The 27,298-nt window shown below is 34.1% G+C and overlaps 1 protein-coding gene across 1 annotated transcript in view; it reads right to left on the minus strand.

Annotated features, from left to right (window-relative positions):
- The window catches only part of ERBB4 (erb-b2 receptor tyrosine kinase 4), a 1,143,943-nt gene that overhangs the window by 370,812 nt on the left and 745,833 nt on the right, over positions 1-27,298 (minus strand). Inside the window, exons 5-7 of the mRNA XM_049784132.1 lie at positions 24,783-24,848; positions 4,102-4,220; positions 1,230-1,371 (exon numbers count right to left, since the gene is read on the minus strand). Coding sequence (XP_049640089.1) covers positions 1,230-1,371; positions 4,102-4,220; positions 24,783-24,848 — 327 coding nt within the window. The remainder of the gene's footprint in view (positions 1-1,229; positions 1,372-4,101; positions 4,221-24,782; positions 24,849-27,298) is intronic.

The raw sequence follows: 27,298 nt of genomic DNA on the forward strand, positions 1-27,298 counted from the left end.
TTTATATATATTTTTCTTTTGGGGAGTACACCTGGTGATGCTCAGGAGTTACTCCTGGCTATGCACTCAGAAATTGCTCCTGGCTTGGGGGACCATATGGAATGCCAGGGCATCAAATTGTGGTTTGTCCTAGGTTAGGCGCATGCAGGCAAATGCCCTACCACTGCGCCACCACTCCAGCCCCTCATATTCATATATTATTACTCTTTAATCAATATAACAATAAGTAAAATTTTCATTACTTATAATTATTATACTTAAAACATATCCTGCTGATTTTCATTCACTATTACTTTAGTATTTTTGACTGATAAAGGGAGAGAAAATATATCTTACCACCTACATTTTAGAGGATAATATTTTAAAAAATTAGACAATTATTTTTAATCACATGACTAATTTAAACAAAATCAAATATTATTGCCACACCAATTCCAGAATCCTAATGTTTTACATTTCATTATCTGTACACAATAAGGAAAACCATACATCTGCATCTATAGATTATAAAAAAAGTAACATTTTAAGTAGATACCTTCATAAAATGAAGTCATTGGAACAGCCCCTCTGCTAGATAAAATACTCAAGAAATTTCCCTGCATTCCTTATAAATAAAAATGACTTGAACAAACAAATACCAATTTGTAGATTATGCTAATTTTGATAAAAGCTAGGAAGGTTACTTTGAATCCCCTTTAGAGTTAACATAACATACCCATTAGCATGGTTAGTATAGTCACTGTTATTGTGAAGTCTAGATTTGATATTAAAACTTAAGTGTTATATAGTCTGCTATAAGTAACAAATAAGACATAATTTTAGGAAAATTATACGTTGAAACAAGTTCTATTAAAATGTAACTTGCTTAGCCATAAGTAATAACTTTATAGCAAGAATATGATAGGGTTATAGCTCAGAGATAGAGCATTTGACTGTAGGAAAACAATATGTGCAAAGCGTTAAGGTACATTAAGGTGATTAGAAAACAGTGACTTACTAGTTATAAAGATGCCTCTCTAATGAGATTTTGAACTCATTATTTTACTTTTTTTTGAGTTGCATATATTTGAATTTATATTGAATATATTTCAATATATTGAAATGGTAGTAATACTATTCAGAACCAAATTAACCAAATTAACCAAAGTCTTACTAAAATTCATTTAAATATATATTTTTAATTTTAAAATGTTGCTTGAATTGACGTGACTAATTCCCCTGTTACTTACGTGGGCATTTCTTGACACAGAATGCTCCATATGTGTACTTTGCATTGAAGTTATGTTCTAATTGAAAGGTGGTTGGATTGTAGACAAAAGTTTGGGGACACTGAGTAACACATGCTCCACTGTCATTGAAATTCATGCAGGCCTGTAACATAACAAGTATTGTTTTGTTTGTAGATCACCTCTAAAATACCTGTTCAAGGAAAACTGCTGTAAAAATTTCTTCAATATTCTGTCCTTTTCTACATATGCATCATCATTTAAGAAAATTAAAAAACGTAAACATTTTAGCCACTTTTATTTAGTTTTAAATTCACTTTTGCTTAGCTTTTCTATGCGTATAAAACAATTATTCAGTGTCAGTAAATATATCATAGTTATTAATATTCAAATTATTTTTATTTATACACATATTTTAAAATAGAATTGTTCAGATAATTCATTTTAGGTAAGAGTGAAGAATGTTTTGTTTTTTAGTTTGCTTGCTTGTTGGTTTGGTTTTGGGGCAACACCTATTTTTGATTAGGTTTGCTACTAGCTCCTTATTCATTGATCACTTCTGGTGTTGTTCAGGGATTATATGTATTGACAGGGCTTGAATGGGAGTCATGTATAGGTAAGTGCTGTAACCTCTATACTACCTCTTCAGCTCCATTACAAATAGCTTAACTCACACTTCTGGTAAAGTTGGCCCTGGCACCTAAATTATTATTTCAAAGTTTATATTCTTAGAGAAGTGTTTGATGCTAGAAACCTATGTGATGATCATTCGAGCTAGATTTAAAAGACTCAAGAAAGTGACTAACCAGTGAGGATGCAGAAAGATCAATGTCAAAATATAAAGTAGTAAGAGATAGTCCACAATTAATATAATGTATTCCTGCATTTCTTTTTCTTAATGATCTAATACTGAATAAAAGGCACTTAGCTAAAGTATAACATTTCATTTCTCTGATACATGTTTGAAGAGAGACCTAATTTGCTAATACTTAAAATACATTTACAATGAACTAAAACAACCACTTGAGAGTTGGAAATTTTACATAAAAACACATTTATAAGAATATAATTAAATAATATATTAACTTATTCTTGTAATTAAAAAATTAAGCCTTTTGGGAATAATTTAGACATTGGAAGGCAAGCTAACGTAAAATATATTTTGTTTTGCTCTAGACGATATGTATAGTTATTAATCTGTATTAATTAATTATGTTTCCTATAAACATTTTCATCATCCATTTTTGTTTTAGCAAATGCTTTATCACAAACATGACAATTCCCTGATGACGATCTACTAGATGCATAATCAGAATGAGTCTCACTGATGATACATTATTCACTTAGATGACACTTAGCACGAAGGATCTATTAAAAACCAATCTAGAAAACTCAGTAAGTTTTAATTTATGGCTATAAAACTTCATGGGTCCTCATAATTGCTTTACTAACATACTTTATGCAGTGTTGCACATAGATTGCTTGCCAACAAAGGAACATAAGGTAGAGGAATCAAATAAATTTACTTTCCAGATTGCATATAAAACAGTCATGTAATTTACACCAAAGTTTTGATCTGGCTTTCTTGAACATTCTGTTCCAAATGCCAAGGTAAAATCACTGTACCGTTCCCCAAACATAATGAAATGATAATTCAGAAATTCACTTGGCATTTTGCTTATCATAATAATGGAACTGTGGGGGGGAAAGGCAATGAAAATAGTTAAGGTGAAAGTTTGGCTCTCCTTGTTGTTCAATGTAGTAATTGTTTGGGAATTGTTAGTATAATTCAAATTCATTTCTTGTCCTCCAAATTGTTTCCAACCACAGAATGGCAATAGACAAGAAAGAAACTCAGCTTAAGAACAGCAGTAAACATATTCCTTAAATTTTCCTTTGTTTCTTCCACTATATCTCTACTGTAATATTTTTCTCTCACTTCAAATTTAAATTAAACATTTTATAATAAGTACTATCTACAAACTGTAATTTTTATTTTTCTCTTTCATGTTAAATTTTCAATTTTTTAAGATATATTTGTATGTGTCTTTGTGTAAATGATTACATATATTTGTGTTTATGTGTGCAATACTGTGTTTTCTGGGTATTTATGAAAAGCAGACTTTAAGTTTATTTTAAAAACAAATGTTCATATATCATTATTACTAATTTAAATTAATATTAATATTCTGTGTATGAAATTGTGTTGACAGAACTTCACAGAATTGCTACTATGTGTTAAAAAAAAGAATTTTAAAATGGTAATTGAAAAGTATACTCAATAAATCATAATTATAATTTTGTGACAGTAAAAGCATCCTTTTCTAAAATAAGAATCACACCAATTTGCATATAAAGTGATTTACTTGAATAATTATAAATCTTTTAATTTTAAATAATAATTTATTATATTTAAATATTCTGAATAATAATTTAGCTTGTAAACAATATAAACTAGAAAGTGTGTTTGCCACACTCTTGAGATGTACATTCAAAAATAAAGTGCCTCCACTCACAAGACTCAATTATATTGCAACATAATAATCACTAAAATTTTTATAACAATAACATTAACCATTAACAGACAATAGCTCTATGCATACCTCTCCACATGATCCACTAATGTTCACTTATGCAAATTGTATTAGAGAGGAATAAGTGAAATAATTTGGTAAAAACAAACAATCCTAGCATGGAAATTTATAGCTACCCAGGCAAAGAGTGACTTCTAATATGACTCTGTTAATATAAACTTTGTTAATCTCAATATTGTTCAACTTTTATCTTTTCTCAGTAAAGATATGAAGAACTTATTGGACCGAATTCCGACTTGGATGTTAAGTTAGCAGAAGAAAGAAAATAATTCCCAACATACAAAGCAGTCAGTGTCCTTGGGTCCTGAACAGCCCCCAGCACATTCTCGATGGCAGCAGTCACTGACATAGGGTCCATAGCACCTGCCATCACACTGCTCGGCACACACCGTCCTTGTCACTGAGGAAGACAAAGAAAGAAGAGTCTGTAAAATTCAGCCATCAAGAGAATCTTCTAAGACGATACTTAGCGGTAGAGTAAAGCTCAGCACTGGAGTAGCTGTTGTCTCAGTCATTGAATGACATAATTCAGCAAATACTACTTTTATAATTTAGCAGATATGATCAGAATGATGGTGGCAAGTAAATCAAAATTAATGCATAAAACCTTCAATATTCATACAATAATTGATTTTTCTATTCTTTGCAGTTTCAGAAAATACAATAGAGTTTTTTGTAATGTCATAAAATTTAGCAAAAGAAATGTCAAATTGGAAATAATTGCATGAGGCAATATGGTGGTGGAATAGACAGAATAGACAAGTGAGATCATTTTTTCAAAAACATGAAGTGGACAAGTGAGATCATTTTGCAAAATACATGGCCTGAAAGAGATAAAGTCCTTAGAACTGAATCCAATATGTTTAGTACTAACTTAGATAGAAAAGTAGGCATTAACTGTTACATGAAAAACATCACATTACATAGTACATCTTTTATCAATTATTGTAATTGGTCAACTGAGATAGTATTTTTCTATTTCTGAGATTGAAATTTGAATTTTTTACCATTACGTCTCATAGAGTCACTCACTTAAAAACTTGACCAACATTAAGACTAAATAAAAAGTTATGTTTTAAACAGTAATTAGAAGATCAGAAGAGAATAAAGCCAAGGAGGTTGCTGACCTTGCATGTGGTTAACCTGGATTCTATATCTGCTACCCCGTACTGGTTCCTCAAGCTCACACAAAAGACATTCTTGAGTTCAGATCTAGTAATAATCCATGAACACTGTTATATGTGACCCAAAAATCAACCAAATAAAATGAATTTTATTGGGTATGTGTGACATATGTCTTCTTAGACTCTATACTTCCAACTCAGCATAGTTTTCTTTTTCCAAACTGTAAGGTAACCAAAGCTTCACTTGTAGTTCCTTACTATTGCAAAACTATGAACCTTAAAATATTGTAACCTCAAAATTGTTTTGAACACTTTTGTTTCAAGTTCGGGCTTGAGCCTGAAATAAATCTTTCATTATCTAATGGCTACTACTTATTTATAGACTGCTATCAGATCAAAATATTGATGCTCTAGTGATTTACAGGATGTTTTTCAAATTGTCTACTTACATCTCCATATATAATTAACATATGTAAAATTTTTTGAACTTTATTTTTTAGTTTAGTTTAGGTTTGTTTTGTTTTGGTTTGGTGTTTGGTTTTGGGTCACACTCGGCAACGCTCAGGGATCACTCCTGGTTCTATGCTCAGAAATCGCTCCTGTCAGGCTCAGGGGACCTTCTGGGATGCTGGGATTTGAACTACTGTCCTGCATGCAAGGCAAATGCCCTACCTCCATGCTATCTCTCCAGCCCCATGAGCTTTGTTTTTTCACATATTTAAATTTATCACTAAATGTTGCCTCTTGTTTATTTCTTTTATTTTAATCAGTGTTACTGTTACTCCTCCAGTGGGTCAGTTTGAAATTTGAAATGCTTAGGCTATAAAGACTAAAAAGTGCTTAAAGCACTTGCTTCTATGCCACTGACCCTGGTTTGATCAATGGCATTGCATATGAACCCTCAGAACTGCTAGGAGTGATCCTTGAGCACAGAGCCAGAAGTAAGTCCTGAGTGAGTACCAATAAATGAGAGGCCCAATCTAATAAATAAGTTAATTAAGTAATTAATTAAAAACAAATAAAATAAATTGAGAACACTTTCAATTGTTTTTTTCTTTTTCACCATCAATTACACTATCTAATAAATTATAAACTAGCACTTATCTTCTTAAACAGTCCTATTAATATCTCTTTTCCTGTTTAGAAATCCATTTTAATTATTCTGTGACATTCTGTGACATTCTATATATCTCTCAAGGCCAAAGATATAGTATATTGGAGTAATCCTGGAGCACTACTGTGTGTGTGGTCCCAAAACAAAAAGAGTTTTTTTTTTTTTAGATCCCAAGAAATCCTTACTGCACTTTAAGAGCAACAGTTTAGGTCTTGAATTGTGGCTTTTTTGCTTTTCTGCCTTTCATGTGTCAAATTCTGGGTTCAATTCCCAACTTCCACTTCCCAGTCAAAAAAAGAAATAAAAGTGTAGTTTCACAGGATGAAATTTATTTGTCCTGAATTAAAGGACTAATAAAAGTGTTTTGTTATGGGCCAAATAAAACAACAGACAATTAGCTTTCCTTCCATGAAGCCATCATGGGTTTTATCTTTTGCTAGTTAAAACAGCAGACATATTATAAGTGGGGAAATTTCTAAATTTTATGGAGTAACTATCTCAAGATGGCATATTAATTTGATTAGGTTGGCAGATGTTGCCAGTTGTAAAAACAATAATATGGTTGTATAAGCCACATCTGGGTTTAATACTAGAAATGTAATAATATTAATTTTTATTTTCCTCTATAGTTATTTTAGCTAAAGATACAAAGTGCTTCATTTTCTCATTATTTTATATGTGGTAGTACTAGAAGATGTGGAAAATATTGCAAATAATATTTATGGAGGTAATTAGTCATAATTTACTCATTGAGATGGAAATTAAGATGACTTCTCTCTTTTAGTACATTATTTAAATAAAAATAAAGTTACATGGACTTTGGTGCGGGCTTAACCTATTCAATCATTGGAGTTCCTGCCTCAGTGTCATATGGTCTCATGAGCACTGATGGGTATAATCTAGAGTTGCCTATTACATACACCTGTCGCCAAGCATTGTGTCAGAATTTAACTTTGAACTATCTGGCCCAAATCGCCATGATGACTGTGAGTAAGCCTGTTGCCTGTTCAGCACTTCCTTAAAAAAAATAATATATTTACTTAAGCACCATGATTACAAAATGTATTTGTAGATGGGTTTCAGTTATATAAAAGAACACTCTTCCTCACCAGTGCAACATTCCCACCACCAATGCCTCCCATTCCCTTTCTCCCCCACCCTCTGCCTGTATTCGAGAGAGGTATTCTATTTTTCTCACTCACTACCATTATATCATAACAACTATCAAGACAATGTTTAGTACTTCCTAAGAGGTCTTCTCCTCAATATGTTTGTTTGTTTGTTTGTTTGTTTGTGGAGTACATCCAGTGGTTCAGGGGTTACACCTGGCTATGTGATCACAAATCATTTCTGGCAAATTTAGGGGTAATCATTTGGGATGCAGGGGATTGAACTCTGGTCAGCAACATAAAAGTCCAAAGCCCTACATACTTTACTATCTCTCCACCCCCAAAAAAATTAAAAAGGGAAGAAAATACAGTTCCTATGGAGCCAAGAAATATTGGGCCACGGAGATGATTGCGTTACATGCAGCTGGCTCTAGTTCTATCTCCAGCACTTCATATAATCTAAGTACAACCAGGAGGAATCTCTGTGAAGGATTACACCTTGAAAACTGCTGTGTATGACCTCAAACTAAACCAAAATACTAAGAAGGGGGAGAACAGAAAGAAAAGGGAAAGGAAGAGAAGAGAAGGGAAGGAGGAAGTGAAGTGAAGGGAATTAAAGACAAGGGAAGGAGGAAGTAAAGTGAAGAAAATGGAAGGGAAGGAGGAAGTGAAAGGAAAGGAAGGGAACAGAAAGGAAGGAGGAAGTGAAATGAATGGAAGGGATGGAAAAGGAAAGGAAGAGAAAAAGAAAAGGAAAGGAAGGAAAGGGAAGTAGGAAGGGAAGGGAAGGAAGAAGGAAAGGGAAGGGAAGGAAAAAGTGAAGGGAAGGAGGAAGTGAAGGGAAGGGAAGGGAATGGAAGGGAAGAAAGAAGTAAAGTGAAGGAAATGGAAGTGAAGGGAAGAAGGAAGTGAAGGGAAAGGAAACGATGGAGGAAGGGAAGGGAAAGGAAGGGAAGGGAAAGAAAATGAAATGGAAGGGAATGGAATGAGAAAAGGAAAGGAAAAGAAGTGAAGGAAGAAACAAAGGGAAGGAAAGGGAAGGAGAAAGGAAAGGAAAGGAAAGAAGGAAGGAAGGAAGGAAGGAAGGAAGGAAGGAAGGAAGGAAGGAAGGAAGGAAGGAAGGAAGGAAGGAAGGACAAAGGATAGAAAAAAGGGAAAAGGGAGGGAGAAGTGAGGAAGAAAGGAAAAGATCAAGGGAAAGAATGGAGGGAACTTAATGATCTGTTGCAATTCTTAGTTACTAAGCATAGTTCACCTGAATAATATGGCATATACCTGAAAAGTCCCTCATTATTTGATGTTCAGGTTTATCAATTAAAACTTAAAAATTTATTGCCCATTTGTCAATAGCTTCTAATCAGTTTAACCATTGTCCCAGATAATTTCCTAATTAATTATGACTATGACTTGACAATGTTGCTAGATAAGTATGAAGGAAAGGAGTATCGCCTTGTTGTTGTTGTTGTTGTTGTTGTTTTAGGTCACACCTGGCGGTGTTCAGAGGTTACTCCTATCTCTGCATTCAGAAATTGCTTCTGGCAGGCATGGGGGACAATATGGGATGCTGGGATTCCAACCACCCTCCATTCTGAATTGGCTGCATACAAGGCAAACGTCCTACCACTGTGCTATTGCTCCGGCCCCTGTATTGCCCTATTGTTCATCATCAACTGTGTTAGTCATGTATTTGATTGTGGGATTAACCGGATGCCATCCCACTCACTACACACCTTCTTGCTCATTGGTTGGAAATATCTTTGAATGTAGTATCTTGGATTGGTGTTTAGACCACTTATCTTCACCTCTGGCTGTGGTCTGATAATCTCTACTAAACACCCCAGGTCTCAGGAATTCCTCACAGATCTGACTGCTTCTTAGGAGTTGAAGGCTTGCTGGGATTCCTGAACTCACTTCACCCTCTTTATTTTGTGTGGATTATTTCTTCCTTGGCATTTGCGTCCAGATCAGTGTCTCGCTTTGGAGCTTGAGGCCTGACTAACATTTGATGACATTTTACCTAGCCTCATTTATAAAACTGTGTTGAGTAATTGATAGAAAGAAATTATTTTCCAGGTCACCAGAAAAAATTCTTCTTTATTAGATTAGTACATTTAGCAAAATTTGGAAGTGGAGTCAAAAACAAAACAAAAAATCTCCCTTTTATATATTAACTCAAAATCATCAGATAATGGTCAGTTTTATTTTTAGTAGTTATTATAGGAAAGTTGAGAAAGATTTAGAGATAAAGGAATCAATAGTCTACATAAGAAAAGCCTGTTCATTTAAAATTATATTTACATTAAAATTGAAGGTTCTATTTTACAGTTCACAAATGATGTTCAGGAGATTAAATATTAAATAATGGGATCATTGTCACAAACCAAGAAAAGATAAAAAGGTGATATTTAACTCTTCAAAATTATTACAAGTTATAATATATCCTGTTTCTCTACCTATTGACCTGATCACACACATGCAAACATGTTTAACTTTGCTAATACTTTATCAAAAATATTCACAAATGATAATGAAGATAATACATTGTATACCTGAAACTCCATTATATACAATATATAAAATCGTAGTGATTCAACAAAATTTTGAAATAAATAATATAAAATCTACCACTCAGTCTATATTTGTTTCTTCCCAACTTGGAAACATTTAACCTTTTGTAAAAATAATAATAATAGGACATTAAAAAAGAAAATAAAAAGTCTCCAACTGAAAGGGAATAAGTATTTGTGGAGTTAGTGAATCACATCTAGTTTCAATTGATCCTGTTTTGTTGATATGGGGGCTACACAGAGTTCAGAAGGGGTGCTAAAGAGACATATAAGTATGCCAGGTAGTGATATTGGAGTTGGAGTGGATAGAATTAAGAGTCTAATCCATGCACTCTACTGGTACAATCACACTGTCAATCCTTTAGATGGAATACTTTATTGATGAACAAACTGCAGTCCAAATAAACAGATAAGCCTCTGGAGAAAACTAAGATAAATATATGACTTTCACTCTGTAACATCATTACTTTTCATAGTTTTCCAGGCAGTTCATATTCATTCACGCAAACCAATGATTGCTTTGTAAATTAAAATAAGAAATTATGCACAAGTTTAAGAAGAAATACTAAATTTATTGTTTTATTATTTGGGAACCTAGGGATTCCCTTGGGATGCAAAGACAGTGGTGTTCAGAGTTTATTCCTGGCTAACCACTCAGTAATGCACATTATATTACTTCTAGCAATGTTTAGGAAGCAATATAGAGTACCAGGGATTAAACTCTTATCAGCTGCTTGCAAGGCAAGTGCCTACTTGCTGTACTCTCACTTTAGCCTATAAATAATATATTCAATAGCACTAGGAAACTGAAAGCTAGCCACACTTAATAACAATATATTTCTTCAAGATTCCAAATATTGTATTTTTAATTTTATCACTCAATTACTTTCTTTTCTTCTAAGATGAAGGATTGCTCTCAGTTTTATTTTAGTTTGTTCTTGGGCTCTAAATGGCTCACTATGTGATATCCCAGTTAAACTTTTTATATTATATATTATTTATATCATCTCTTCTCTGATCAGGCTTTTTCTTTAATGGCCATATCTTTTCAGCCAATAAATTTTGGTATTTAGGATAAATTCACTTTGTGTGTGTAAAGCATTATTTTCATTGGAACATTGAGAAGGTGTTAGGGGAGAGAAAGAAAACATTTTCAAGAGTTAATACAGGTTCCTCCAAGATGGAGAATCAAACATTCAGACTAGCAAGTGAGATATATATTCAAGGGAAAACAGGTGCTTGAAGAGCAAGATGTTAAGATGCATTTAAAATAAATCACTTTTTACCTCATGTTCTTAATTGTCCTCACAGTCATGTATTTTGAGAGAAATTTCTCTATGCTTTGACATACCTCAAAATTCCAATCTTTCTTTAAAATATCTTGCACTTGAGTTTTCAATAGCAACATATTGTATATAGATAAACAAATATACTTGCTTTTGTTTGTTTGTTTGCCTGCTTTTTATTTCCATTGGGCTTTTTGTTGTTGTAGTTGTTTGTTTAGTTTTAGGCCATAAAGAGCTTTGATCAGGTATTAATACTATTTCTCATGAATTAATCCTGCTTAGAGTCCCTAAGAGATCTCAAGCATTAAACTTGGATTGGCCTCATGCAAAGCAAGAACCCTACCCAATGTATGGTTGCTTTGGCCCAGAACAATTATAATTGGAAGAATAAAGTCTCTCCAATCTCTTTCTCAAAAGACGCACCTTAATTTTTTTGTTTGTTTGTTTTGGGGTCACACCTGGCAGCGCTCAGGGGTTACTCCTGGCTCTATGCACAGGGGACCATAGGGATGCAGGGATTTTAACCTCTGTCCTTCTGCATGCAAGGCAAATGCCTTACCTCCATACTATCTCTCCAGCCCCATTTTGATTTTTTATTTTCATACCAATCTTGTCACATGATTCTCAATCTTTGTCTATGTCTGTATCTATCACTGATGCAACTTCAGTCTTGGAATTTACCTCAAATTCTTTTCCTCAATCTCAGTCAAATCAGTTACTTAATAAACCAAAATATAAATTACTGTGCATGTAAAATATCCTAATTCTCATACTTATTAATGTGTGTTGTTTCACTTTTCTGCCTACCTAATGTCTATACGTTCTTTAATAATAAATGTAATTAAAATTACCTTTGCTAATCCTTCATCAAATCCCTTACTTAAAAACTCTTACCCACTCCAGTTTTCTTCTTAGAATTTTGTTTCCTGATAAAATTGCTTCTATTAAAGCACTCAACACACAATCTATTATAATTTGTGACTATATCATGACTATAGAACACTGCAGATGCAAACCAATTTCTGTCTCATCCAGGGGTCCTCAAACTTTTTAAATAGGGGGCCAGTTCACTATCCCTCAGAACATTGGAGGGTCTGACTATAGTAAAAACAAAACTTATGAACAAATTCTTATGCACACTGCATATATCTTATTTTGCAATGAAGAAACAAAACAGATACAAATACAATATGTGGCCCGCAGGCCATAGTTTGAGGACCACTGGATCTTCGACTCTCACTATAATACCTAGCACATTATAGTATTTAATAAATACTTGAGAACTGTAAAACAATGTCAATCATGCAAACACAAATTATTAATACTGGTCTCATTGTTAATGAGTTGCAACCCATTTGAAGCACTGCTCAGTTGCATAGAAACGGTCCAAATAGCAATAAGGAAAACACTAGTCTTAGTTCTGCTTTAATATATGTGTAGTAACTTGGCCTTCTAAAAATTTTAGGATTTTAAGCAATGCACTTACCTAACACACACACAAACACACAAACACACACAAACACACATGCCCCCACACAGAGATTTCTAACCCCTGTAACTAAATGCAAAGTATGCTACTGAAAATAGTCATCAATTATAGCAAACATTATTAACATATCAAACTGAGGATGTATAAAAAGAAATTGTTATTTTTAATTAAATCATTTTGTACTGTTTTAGATGGTTATAGTTTTAGAAATGTAGACATGTAATCCATTCATTGCAATATTTCCCTTAAGTTTATAATATCTCTAGAAAGTAGTAACCTAAAATAGGGGAAAGTAGCAAATAATTGAAATCAATAAAAAAAAAACTTATGGACATGCAAGTTATTAGTAAGAAACAAGGGTTTTAATTAAAGATGTTGGCTTTTAACAAAGGCTCACTGTTACCCTGATTGATCGAGCCTGCTAGCTCAGCTTTTTCTGTTTTCCTTTAGCTTCACTGGCTTTTCTCTACTCTAATTGCATATTTACCACATCTGCACCTTCTTTATAAATGATGTTTGTTACAAAAAGATTGTAAATACAATTACATTTTAGATAACTTGAGTGTGAATGTATGTGAGCCTAATGGTTTCTATAATTTGTTGATTTGTTATTTACAATGTAGAAACACTAAAAAATTTCATGAAAAGTAATAAATTAATTTTGATAATATATATTCTCTTGCTGATAGTTTTGAAGATGAAAAATGTTATTTTCTTAAATTTTGATACTTCAAGCAATTGCGAGTAATGAAATTTTTATTGGTATACAAGCAACTATTGAAATGAATTTTTTTGGTACTGAGAAAACTACTGAAGAATATTCATTTTTCTAGCATATTCTATAATGTTTGAATGAGAATACTATATAATAACAACATTATTTGAAACAAAATTAAATAGCTAGCATAGCAATGTCCTCCATTTACAATTATCTACAACAGAACAAATATATTCCTTGCATTAAATTCTCTGTCATTCTACTTTTAAAATTATTTAAAATAAGATAGGTAAGAAAATTATTGAAGAGCAAAATGTATTTCCAAAAATAATAGAATTTGGTTAAAATAATGCTTTAGTTGCAAGTCAGTGGTTAAGAATATACCTTTTCAGTGGACTCCTCTATGTTTGTCTAATCTGTAGTGTACATAATTTCTCCCTATATTGTATATAGTCCCTGTTATATATTATCCCTCCTTCACCACAACTTCATTCACCACCTTAGAAAACTCCTTCTATCCTCTCAGCCCCTCAAACATGATCCATTATCTCTTTCTATTTAATCCTCTTTGCCCTCAGTTCTTATTCCTTAGGAATCAGGACTTTGCCCCTGCCAGAGCAAGCTGCCACCCGGCTCCCAAAGCGACCCATCTCTTTTTCCAACAAAAAGCTGCAGCTACAGCTCCTGTTGATACATTCTATGTGGCCTTCTTCTCCCACATCCCCTCCCCGTGGACTGTTGCTTGCTACTGGATTTGGCTCCAGAGGGACTCCAGATAGAGGACACTACCTGATTCCTGACTGCTACAGAATAATTCTCAGTCTTCATAAGACCACAATGCAGGATAAAAACGTGGCCTGGAATTGATCTCTCCTCTATCTCAAAAGACTATCTCAAAAGATTTAAAGGGGGCCAGAGATATAGTATCATGGTAGGGCAGGTTCAATTCCCATCATCCCATATGGTCCCCTGAGCTTGCCAGGAGCGATTTTTGAGAGCACAGCCAGGAGTGACCCTTGAGCGCCACTGGATGTGGCCCAAAAACCTAAATAAATAAATAAATATAAATAAATAAATAAATATGAAAATGAATATCTATATTTTCTTTGAATGTTTCTGTAGACCCATTTTGTTAATACTTATAATTCCTAGTGTTTATCTCCATATGCAGAGGTAGCCTCTCCCATCCCCCCTTTTATTTAAATCTGCTTAGTAGGAAATTCTAGTAGAAAAGTCTTGTGTGGGATAAAAGCTGAGATCAAAGCCACACTATAGAAACTATACAGCTTGTTATTTTTAACTCCAAATGCACCAGTAAACCTGGATCCAAAATTAGAACTGTCACAGTTTTATGCACCAGCCCCAGGAATTAAACTTCTTCCAGGGGAAGCCCTAATCTGCTCTGGCATCAATTTGCTTCAGGGTAGATACATATGATACTCTGATGATGAGAAAACAACAACAACTCTGAGGAAATAACAACACGTACAACAATTTTTATGAGAATACTATATAATAAAAATATTAGTTGAAACAAAATTTTAAATAGCTAGCATAGTAATGTCCTCCATTTACAATTATCTACAACAGAACAAATATATACCTTGCATTAAATTAGAGAACTCTACTTTTAAAATTATTTAAAATAATAATGGTAAGATCCGATCCATACCTCACCACCACCTCACAGAAGATGTTCTGTCCTAAGATCTGTGCAAAAATCAAGATATCTAATTACAGAAGACTAACTATAACAACCACAGCTGAACAGAACTTCTTCTGGGCCCATAAATTAAGACCTTGGAGTTGAACAACTAACATGCCCTGAGCCTATAGTCAGTCATATAACAGGATGCTTCATGGGTGTAGATACCCTGCATCGCTTAGACCAAGGGAATTTCCTTTTAATTTCCCCAATATTTACTATGCCTATGCAAAAAAATGATAGCCACCCCTTTTAATTTTATTTCTTTTTCTAATTTTATTTATATCTTTTAAATAGGGGTTTCTGCCTTTGTTATAGAATCTTTGAACTTGAATCATTTTGTTCTGCCTCATATTCCTACATCTTTCTACATATTGAGAAAAGAAAGAACAAGTGGTTGGGACCCAGGGGCCAAGTGGTCTCAGGAGCACTAACTAAAAAGAAAATTAAAAGGTCAGATCTAACTATCCAAGCCAAAGTCAATGGCAATAAAATCAAGTGACCCCAAGTATAACAAGCTAAACACAAAATGGACCTGCTACACAAGTTACTAGTCAGGGGGCTGAAGGAGAAAGTACGGCATGCATGCTGGGAACTCTGGTGGAATAAGGTCAACACTAATGGTGGGAATGGCCAAATTCACTGTCATTATATGCCTAAAGTACAACTGTGAAAGACTTGTAATTCACAGTGATCTCGGTAAAATATAAAAAGTATACCTTTTCACTGCAGTCCTTGTTTTACTGATTTATTTTTGCGTTCTGAATTCTTGTATAAGAAACAATTTACCTTATTGTTAGGCTTATATTTTTTTTATTTTCTGAGCAAGAAGTGTTGCATAGAAAGCAACTTGAAAGACAGAATGTTATGTTGTTATGTTATGTTGTTATGTTATGTTATGATATATTGGTTATTATATGCTGTGTGCCAAATTTAGAAGGATCAATTAGTAATATTTTATACATACTGTTTGCCCTCTCACCACACTCAAAATGCAGTGCCTAACTGAAATGACAGCAAGTTCAGGAGGACAAAAAGAATGTGTACAATGAAACAACCATGCTGTCTGAGAAAAGGCATAAGGCAAGAGGTTAGTGAGATACTGTATTTAAAGATAAAAATGGACATGCAGTATCTATTTTAAATGAGATAAGTGTGCTTCATCTATCTTTTGGGGAAAGCGATAACTTTGTTCCTTTAATCATCATTATTTATTTCTTAAAGCTTAGTCTCTCACACCTAAACCTATAGAGCTCAGACCTTCGGACTCAGTTCTTATGAATAGAGAGAGTTGTCATTCATAGCACTAAGCCTGCTAAATAATACTTCCATAAGCTCTGACTTCACATAGCAGATAAGTTTGTCTCCCGTGACATGACTACATTAATCCACTGAATCAATTTACTTAAGCTGTGCTGTTGAGCAATGCAGCCATGATTTAACTAAGCTTAGAAATACTTTCAAGTCTTTCCTGCACCACATGTAGTATAACTTTTAGTGTAGCATCCTAAATTCTGTTTAGACCTTTTACAACTAACTCAGAAATATTCCTGTTCAGTTTAGAGAGTCATGTTGTTCTAATATCAAACAGAAATTAGAGAATAAACTCAAGATGGTTTTGAAAAATCATACTTATTAGTAAAATATGAAGAATGGAACCCATAACTAGAAACTAGAAGCACAAATTACTTTGATATTGATAAAATAGGCTATTTGATCATTTTAAACTAAAGATTTATTTAGAAAGATATTTTTGAAAAACAATTTTTGGATTGTAAGTCTGAACTGTTTGCATTGATACTATCGATTAGACCTTTGGGATTGTTAAAATCGATGAAGCACTTATAATTTCTATAGGAAACATTCTAAGACTCATAAGTAATTAACATGAAAACAAAGTTAATAGAGAAATTCAATCCAGAAGACAAATTGTGTTTCACTATTGCCATAGTTGCACAAAGTTTACAAAATTTCACTAAAATTTCCCTTGGAGTACATAGTAATCTATGGTCTTACTATGCAATTTCTTTATTCAATTTACTCTCATTTTATTACATTTTTTACAAACATCAAAGCAGAAGTATCTCTTTCTCCTATTAAAGTTTTCCACCCATAGATATCCAAGTGTTCCAGTGTAAGCAGTATTTTTTCTTTTCCAAGCTCTTTTCAGAAATAATTTTCACCTGGACCCTCATCCTTTCCATTATTTCCCAAAGCATTCATTAAAAAAGGACTTGTTCCTCGGCATTTTCAAACTGGAGAGGGAGGCTGCAGTTCGACCCAAAAGAACGCATATGCCAGAATTTCCGTCCCATTTTTACTGGTATGTCATGGTCTCTGGGAAGACTGCTGGGCAAAAGCCTCCTGGACTGACCACTTAGTCCAGGAAACTGAGATCCCCCATGCCAGACTGGCCTTCAAGGCCAGGCCTAGCAACTCGGGCCCTGGGGGGTGGGTGGGAGGAGGGAAACGCCTCCCCTATGCATACTGGACCCCTGGCATTATTCCTCACTAATACTAATTTTTAAAACCGCATGGGCATTATCCAAAAATGTTCCTTATCCTAGACTGTTCCTAGGAATGGAAACAGGATACCCAAGATTTAGATAATAACACTCAAATAGACCTTTAATGTCTAGTCTTTATGTGGACATGACTTTCCATACTGACTCCAAGCCTAAACCATAAACAGTTCATCTATATATTGTATATAGTCCCTATCATGTATTGCCTCTCCCCCACCCCTGTATCTCTTCCTTCCCTCATCTCCCAAACTTGATCCATTATCTTCTTCTTATTTAACCCTCTTTATCCTCAGTTCCTAACTGAGTAGACACCAAGACTGACCTGCTGCCCCAACAGACCACAATCACAATCCAGCTTAGTGAAAGACACCCTCTCGATCCCCATCTCATGCTTCGACAAAGAACTACAACTAGCACGCCTGCTGACTCATACTTGGTGGCCCCTCTTGCCCCCATCAAACCGTGGACTGTTGCATGTTACCAGAATCAGCTTCAGCAAAACCCCCAGTTTAAGGACAATATAGGGTTCCGTAATGCTGCAAAACATTTCTCAAACTCAACTATCACTTGTTTTTTTCAAATACCTTTTTTTAACCCAGTTTTATTTATCTGTTCTATTTTAATGTATACATACTTTCACTATCCTTACCATTTTTGGTGCTGCTTGGTACAAAAAGCCTTGCCTGGGATAAAAGGGCAGTTCAAAAACAGACCACAGAGACTGTGAGTATAATCTGTCATCCTTACCCAGAATAGCACCAGCAGTCCAATATGAAACCATACGTTTTTGTATGGGCACAGTAAATAAGGGGAAACCATAGACACAGAAATAAGTTCTTATCCTAGGGATAGGACCTCACACTTTCTATAACACAAGGGTACCTTCCATCCTGGATGTGTCATGTGGATACAACCCAGTCTCCAGAGATTGGACAGTGTTAGTTCAACCCCAAACCCCAGATCCTAGATGTAGAACTGATACAGCTTCAGGCAACAATACCAGGAACCAACTCCATTGGGAAAATTATAACACCGCTCTGGCACCAACTTGTACTAGTTATGATATGACAACGAGGAAATGACAACTTGACCCAAGACCAGGTTGTCCTATCACCTCACTAAACACTAAATGGAAATCAGAAGATGTACTCTCCTTTGAACTGCGAAAAATAAGAGCACCATCTACAGAAAACTGACTTTGAAAACCACAACTGGGCACAACTTTCCTTGGGACCAATAAGGAAAACCCTACCTTAGACTGTAGCCCAGGACTCTTATTAAAAAAAAAGGGGGGGGGGAACTTCTTATTACAGAGGCCCAACTTGGACAACAGAGACTGAACAGAACCCTTAGATCCATAATATCACATACTTCGGCTTAGGGACTGAATGAAAACAGGGAGCATCTGTTACAGAAGACTGAACACAACAACAATGATGGAACCATAAAGATTCTAACCTAGATCCTAGGACCTGTGCAAATACCAAGACCACTAGCTGAGAGGAAAGTTTCCTGGCACCACATAAAAAGCCCTTGGGATGAGGTAATGAGTATTTATGGAGCCAGGGGTTGATTTCATAATGGTATGTTTCAAGGACGGAGAAGCCCTGAATCTTTTAGGCCACGGGAATTCCCATTCTCCCCCAATGCTTGCTGTGACTATGTAAAAAAAAAAAAAAAAAGTGGAGGGAATGCCAAAAATCCCTGCCACTCCAGCACCCTTTCTTTTTCTTGTTTTGTTTTGATTTGTTAGTTTTTGACTTTATTTTCCTTCTCTTTTTTTCTTCCACTTTTCTCTTCCCTTTTCACTCCTGTGATTATTATTTGGTGATTTTTTTTCTTTTCTTATTATTTTCTTATTAATTAAAATTAATTTTTTTCTTTTTCTCTTTCTTTTTTTGGTAGTTGCTACCAATTTTTTTCTTCCTTTTTTTTCTTATCCTTTTTAACTCAAACGATAACAGAATAGATAATCTACAAGCTGTAAAGTGGAGACCAGTTACACTAGTACTCTGGGGGATAAAAGGAAGGAGATATGGGATGCATGCTGGGAACGGGGGTGGAGGGAGGACAACACTGGTGGTGGAAATGCTCCTCATTCATTGTCACTATATACCATAAATAATTCTATGAAGAAAAAATAAAATAAAATAAAAAGAACTTGTTCCTCAACCATCTTGATTTCCCATAACTTCTTAATTTCCCATGACTTCTTGCCATTTATTTACTGAGCACCAACTGGCCCTTCTGTTATTATAAGAGAAATTAATGTAATGACACACTGGCAGAATGGATGAATATATAAAATATATTAATAAAATATATTAAACTTTTAAATTTTATTTGATATAGTGTGATTTAACATATTGTTGATAGGTTTTCCTTTTCTTTTTCTTTTTTTGGATTTTGGGCCACATTGGGCTTGCATGGGTTACTTTTGGCTATGTGCTCAGAAATCACTTCTAGTAGGTTCAGGGGACCATATGGGATGCCAGGAATCGAATCTGGGTCCGTCCCAGGTTGGCCGCATGAAAGGCAAACACCTTACCACTGTGCTATCTCTCCGACCCCTTCTTGCATAACTTCTTAACTTCTCTAATATATGAAGAGTCTCAAATAATAATTAGCCATAAAAGTCAGGGTCAGAGCAAATCATGAAGTTTAATTCCTCCAGAGAAGTTCTCAGTAAAGTCAATGTAGTTAAGTAGAGAGAAGGAAATAATTTCTCATCTCATTTTTCAGGTCCTCAAGTATATGTTTCTATGGTAATTATGCAGAAGTACAGTATTTTCAGAGATGTATGCAGCCTGTTTTCTAATACTTAGTAAGTTATGGCAAGATTCAGAGAGAAGATTGTCTCAAGTGACTCTCAAGGAAAATAATGCCTCAAAAAACAAAAGGGACACAGAAGTCTAAAGTAAGCCTGAAAGATTTCACATTAAAATAATTGAAATATGTTTTTTACTGTCTATGGAGATTCTGGAGACTTAAAAACTATAGAATATGTGGTAATGTAAAATAAAAAGAAAAATTTTAAATTCCACATATACACTAAGTATAACATTTAGAAGTTTCAAAATCTTTTTTTGCCCCAGGATGTTGTTAAGTAATTTACCTTTCATGTAGTCTAAAGAAGGAGAGAGAAAAGAACATGAATGAAAGTCAAGGGCAAGCAACCTTCAATTATCTCGGGTATTTGCTTTTCTGTTTCCCATCCATCCATGTCAGCAGCCTTCACAAAGTGAAACTAGCCTACAGAAATTTGGCGTTCCCATTCATTAACTCACACTTGAAATGGATTAAGTTTTCTTAATAGTAATTTGTTTGAGTTTATTAAAATATTAGTTATTATTTAATAGGTTCTTACTCTATGCTAAGAGTATTAAAGCATTCAACTACATTATTTCATCATATTTGACACAAAAATTTCAACATTCTGAAATAAGTATAATTATATCCATTTTATATATGGGGTCTAAAATTTAGAATGACTCAATAATACTGTTGATAGCAATAGTCGTTTTATTGTCTAGCTGATTTCAAATGTAATCTACTAATAGACTCAACTTCATAAACCATATATAAATAGTGCTGTCTTTAATATAAAGAAGTGGTGTTATCTTTAAATCTGGACACTGAGGTTAAAATCTCAGGTATCTGCAATATATATTTAACAGTATATTTATTCGTCTTATTAGTTTACATTTCTCAAACTATATTAAGCTAAATAATGTCTACCCTTTTAATGTAACATAAATATAAAAATACACTTTAAACAAATATAAAGTATAAACTAGAAAGGTGATACAGATAAATAATTTTTTTAATTTTTTCTTTCTAAATCAGGAGTAATTCTTATATTTACATGTTAAAATGTGTAAAATATGTAAGCTACTGTGCAAGAATTAGCTTTTACTTCTCAAAATATACATTAATGGTTGATGAATAATGTATTGTCCAGTGGCCTAGAGAACCAAAAAGATTTGAAATCGGAAGTCACAGATAATTTCCTCAGAGGCTTTGGCATTAGCCTCTAGATCTGCATATTGGGTTTTAAAAGGAGCTAAGGAAGGGGTCCTGGATAGTGCAGACAAAGCTGATGGCAAGGATTAAATTATTGTCACAAAGTGAGGTGGATAGATCTGGGTACAAAGATAAAATCTCTAAAAGAGATATATGTTTTCCTTTTCACTCAGGAATTACTCAGGTAGGCTTGGGGGTTATATGGGATGCCAAGGATCAAACCCAAGTTTGCATGTTTAAAGAAAGCACCTTACCCACTATACTATCTCACAGGCCTCTACAGATCTATTTATTTTCCTGTACAGACAAGGCTTTGGAGATTATACTTTTGCAAAACAGATCAAGACTAAGCAACCTAGCAGGTACAATGCTTTCATTGCCATTGAGATGCCCATGATCCAATTGTTCTGGGACTTAGTGCTCTAAGACCAGTGATAACCAAACTTACTAAACTTGCTAAACTAGCAACCAAACTTGCTAAACTCTCCAGTATTCTTGTAAGAAGAGGTACTAGCAACACTTGCATAGTTTCTTGGAAGGCTTTGTCCTGTTGTACTTGATCTGTCCTCAGGAGTATTGGGTACAGTATCATTTTATCAAAAAGTTGCTAGTGCTGGCTAAAATTCCTGACTAAAACAACTCAGGGTCTATACATTATGGGCCTTTAGAGGCCATCTCCAAATTGTACAGCTCTTTCACTCATGACTTGGATAAAGACCATGTTCCTCAGAATCCCCAGGAATCTACTACCCGTCTCATGAAGATCCCAAGCAACTTCCATGCAGATGACCCCCACCTCCAGCTATGGAACATTTCTTAGTTTTATACATGTAAAAGTAAAACAAGTTAGCCAAGAGAAAATCTTAAATTTAATAATCTAGAAGTTCGTTGCCTTTTGGGTTCAGTGAACCACTGTACACTTTAACAGTTTTTTAAACACATTTTATATTATAGCTATTTTGAATTATATCAACGGCCACCTTAAAGTCATCTCAGGTTTGTGTAAAAGTAGGTTTTAACTTCCTGGTTATTAAAAACTGTCTACAAATATTATTGTGAATGTATTTCACAACCCTTTAGAATCCCATTTTATAGTCTTGTATACATACTGCTGTCATAAAACATTGCTTCTATTCAGTAAGTTAATTTAAGTCTATAGTACGATCCCATGTTCCTCTAACCCTTGACAAAGAACCAAAAGTTTGGTCATACTGATTTGTTCTAGCAACACAAAATCATGTGCTCACATGCATCGCTGCTGTCCAATGAAATTTCTTTAACCTCAAGAGAGAACAAGACATTCCCAAAAGTGATCATTTTATCATAGCACGAGCATAAACATCTTTGATCATGTAGGTTTCTCTTTTTAGAACTAATATATTAATAAATAATCCATAGACATATACAAGGGGTTAAAATAGGTTGTAACAGCAGGTCAACAATGGGAATGATTAATCCAAAAATAGGTCAGGAATATCTACCAACTCACTTTTGGGAGTTTGTTTTGGGGAGGATATTGGGCCACACCTGGCTGTGTTCAGTATGCGTGCTTAGAGATCACTCTTAGCAGGGCTTGGGAAATCATAAAGGGTGCCAGGTATAGCATCTGAGTCCACAGCTGTATTCAAGCCATAGGAAAATCTAAACACTATATATATTATTGCCAAACTTAATTCATATATATGTATTTATAGAGTATGCATGTATTGTTTCTCTATATATAATGCATAGATTATAAATTGTCTCTGGAAGGCTATATAAAAAGAGCCTAAATTCATTACCTTTCAGTGGTTGAAAGACAGAGGGAAGATAAATTTTATTTTACATACTTTTATTTTGTGAATGGTACAGATAAGATTCTATATATTTACCAAAAAAACCTTGAAAATATAAGTTACTACCTGAAACTTTATTTTTTGTTTTGTTTTGTTTTGGTTTTGGTTTTTGGGCCACACCCAGTAACGCTCAGGAGTTACTCCTGGCTATGCGCTCAGAAGTTGCTCCTGGCTTGGGGGACCATATGGGAAACCGGGGATCGAACCGCGGTCCGTCCAAGGCTAGCGCAGGCAAGGCAGGCACTTTACATTTAGTGCCACCGCCCGGCCCCCTGAAACTTTATTTTTTATAACTCACAACAAAGTATCTATTTCTGTTTTTATAAAAAAATTACTATGGGTTCATATTAATTAGAAATAATTAAGTTTCATCTAACTGAATAACAAATTTTGTAATGTCCAATACTTGAAAGAGCAGCTATGCTCAGCATTATGTCAAGAATGTGAAAATATCTAATATTAACATAATAATGTATTTCATAAAATTATTAGAACCTTTTTTGTTAAATAAAGAAATATATTTCAAATAGCTGCCACACACTTTTGCACATGGTATTTTAACTGTTATTTTTACTATAGGAATGAAAATATTATGTTATTAATAATATTAATATTATGTTAAATTTTGCCTAAAGTCACAGATATTGTTTTAGGGGCCCTGGCTTTATAATGGTAATTATGTATCTGATATTTCAGTTTTGAGACTTAAATCTATGACGGTATCCTGGTCCAGCAATGCTGGGGATAGAACTTAGGGTCTCACACATGGCAGATATACATTCCCATGCTTAACTCAAATCTTTGGCCCTTCTTCTCTTTTTAACATAAACTATCGCTAGGACTAGGAAAAATTAGTTCTGATTTAAGTCCAAATTTTATTAATGCAAATAAAGTGGTTACTTATATCCAGTGTACTTTGAATTTAAATTTGTTAGCAATGAATATAGCTTCTTAGTTTAACTAATGCCACACATATAGCAAACAAAATACACTAAGGGCAGATATACCGTTATTAAATGGAGAATCTATAGCCGTAAATAACACAGATTATATCTCTAAGCCCAGAAGATAATGGATAAAGTAGCTCCTTCTCTTTATCTTTTTCTAATGAAGTAATGATTGTGCTACTACTTGGAACAGGTAATGAAATATTCATTTATCTTGAAATTGATAAAAAATCACATGTGGATTTCCTCTTTCTCTTAAGACTCTGATGTCATAGTTACTACCATTACAGCTATGCTGTTGAGGACAATAATCTTGAAAGAAAAGAGGTCTCAGAATCTATTTTTTATTTTATGTTGCTTTTGAAAGCAGCAGAATTAGTTTCCTTGAACTGAAGAAAAGCTACCACGAATAAACAAAATGTTATTTTCATTTTTGTGATCATTAGAAGAGTGAAAATCATCAATGCTTGGAATTCCTTGACCAATTTAAGATTATACGTTGTTATTCTTAAGCACTTACATGTCTGACAATGATTTTCTGTGGGTCCCCAGCATCGGCCAGTACAGGACTTATGGCAACGGCCACCTAATAGAACAAGGAAAAACAAATATGCATTATAACTTTTCACTACTGGAGTAGAAAATACTCCTCAAAAGAAACACTCTTGATCCTTTATGGGAATTTTTATGTCACACCAGATTTTAAATATGACCCATAAAATTCCCGGTTAAGTAGCAGAACCTGAATGACAGATATAGGTGAAAGTAAAATAAAGGACACTTATATTTAAAAATCACAGTTTTATAACAAAATTAATTTATTTATAAATTCTATAAGTTGAAAGTAAATACTTATGAAAAATAAATATCATCTAAAATATTTATTCTATTTCTCTCTGTTATTTGATATGGTTTATAAATTTCATGACTTACCAATACCTAGTGATTGTATCTACAGACAAAAACAAGTTGAACTCTCAAAATAAGAGTATTTTCTTAAGTGATACAAAACATCTTAATCAAACTATAAAATACTTCTTTGCTTTGCATGAGGCTGACCAGGTTCAATTCCCTGCACTACCTATGGTCCTCCAAACCCACTAGGAGTGATCCCTTAGTGCAGATCCAGGAGTAAGTCTTGAATAGAGCTGAATGTGTCCTCCCCAGAAAACAAATATTAAAACAAGCTGAAATTTGTCTAATTTTAATTAGTTGATATTTTCTTCAAGTATTATATTCACACTACCTTCATTTTGCTATATCAAACTATCCCTTATCATAATAAAGTATTTGTATTTATGTCCTAATCTTCAGTGAGAGTTGTCTCAATGAATCAAGTTGTCCCACATAGAAATTATCATAGCCACCAACAAAAATATTTCCAGAAGAAGTAATGCCTGACATTCTTTAACTTTCTATAGTTTGTAAGTCTTTTGGAGCACCACGTTCTAAAATAAAAATATAGGAAGGGCTTATTTTTGAATGAAAGTTGATAATATGGAAATCTATTAAAGACTAACTTCTTTATTCTTTAAACCCCTCTACAGTCTCTTTTCTTCTTCTCTCCTCTCTCCTCTCTTTTTTCTCTCTCAACATCCCTCTTTCAGAAACTGTCTGAGTAAACCTTTATGAGAAATGTTTCCATAATTAAAGGACAGATTCAGTAGACACTTTTTCAGGGCATACTTCACTCTGCTAATGGATCAACTCTACTACATGTGAACAGTATAATTCCCAAGTTAATTTCACAACAAGTTCCCATTTACCTTCCTAAACCTATTCTTACTAACAAAGAGTTTATTTAAAGCAATTGTGTTTGTTAGGCATTGTTGCTGACATCACCAGCATATAATATCCTGTCACTCTGCCATCTGTTTATTTAGATACAAGCACATTATAACTACATAATGCAAGCTCATTCTAGCTGACAGGAAAATAACTCCATCTGGTCTGAACAATATAACTTTAATCAGTGATAATGATAATTATTATTAAAAACCTACTGGAGTTCTTTTGTACAAAGCTAATAAATCTAAATTGATTTTTTACCAGCGGAAATTAGAAAAGATAGCGAGATGAGTTGGGAAACAGGGAAAACTTCTGAGTTCAAATCTTTATGAGAAATTACCTAATGTTCTTGTGTTTCTTTATGTTTAAAGAGTTTTTTTTTTACATAGACACATCAAAAGTTGTGTTAGTTATTACAACTCTAAATCAAAAGACTAAATCTATCTAAAAGAAAGAATGATTTAATCTATGACTTTTTTGTTTTGTTTTGTTTTGGTTTGGTTTTGGGTCACACCCAAGGGTACTCAGGGTTTACTTCTGGATCTACACTCAGATATTGCCCCTGGCAGGCTTGGAAGAGCATGTAGGATACAGGATTCTTGGCTGCATGCAAGGCAAACACCCTATAACTATGCTATCTCTCCAGCTTCAATCTATGACTTCTTTTAAAAATAATATTTTATTTAAACACCTTAGTTACAAACATGATTGTGGTTGGGTTTCAGTCATATAAGAGGACACCCCCCCCACCAGTGCAACATTCCCAGTTAACATTTTAATTGCAATTGGGGACACAAATTATTTGTCTCAGGGGCGGAGAGATAGCATGGTGGTAAGGCGTTTGCCTTGCATGCATAAGGAGAGTGGTTTGAATCCGGGCATCCCATATGATTCCCCGAGCCTGCCAGGAGCAATTTCTGGGCGTAGAGGCAGGAGTAATTTCTGAGTGTTGTCGGTGTGACCCATAAACCAAATAATAATAATAATAATAATAATAATAATAATAATAATAATAATAATAATAATAATAAAATATTTGTCTCAATTCTTTTATTCTTTTTCTTTCTTTCTTTCTTTTCCTTCCTTCCTTCCTTCCTTTCTTCCTTCCTTCCTTCCTTCCTTCTCCTTCCTTCCTTCCTTCCTTCCTTCCTTCCTTCCTTCCTTCCTTCCTTCCTTCCTTCCTTCCTTCCTTCCTTCCTTCCTTCCTTCCTTCCTTCCTTCCTTCCTTCCTTCCTTCCTTCCTTCCTT

Source organism: Suncus etruscus, chromosome 1 (assembly GCF_024139225.1).
Source record: "Suncus etruscus isolate mSunEtr1 chromosome 1, mSunEtr1.pri.cur, whole genome shotgun sequence".
NCBI classification, from domain to species: Eukaryota; Metazoa; Chordata; class Mammalia; order Eulipotyphla; family Soricidae; genus Suncus; species Suncus etruscus.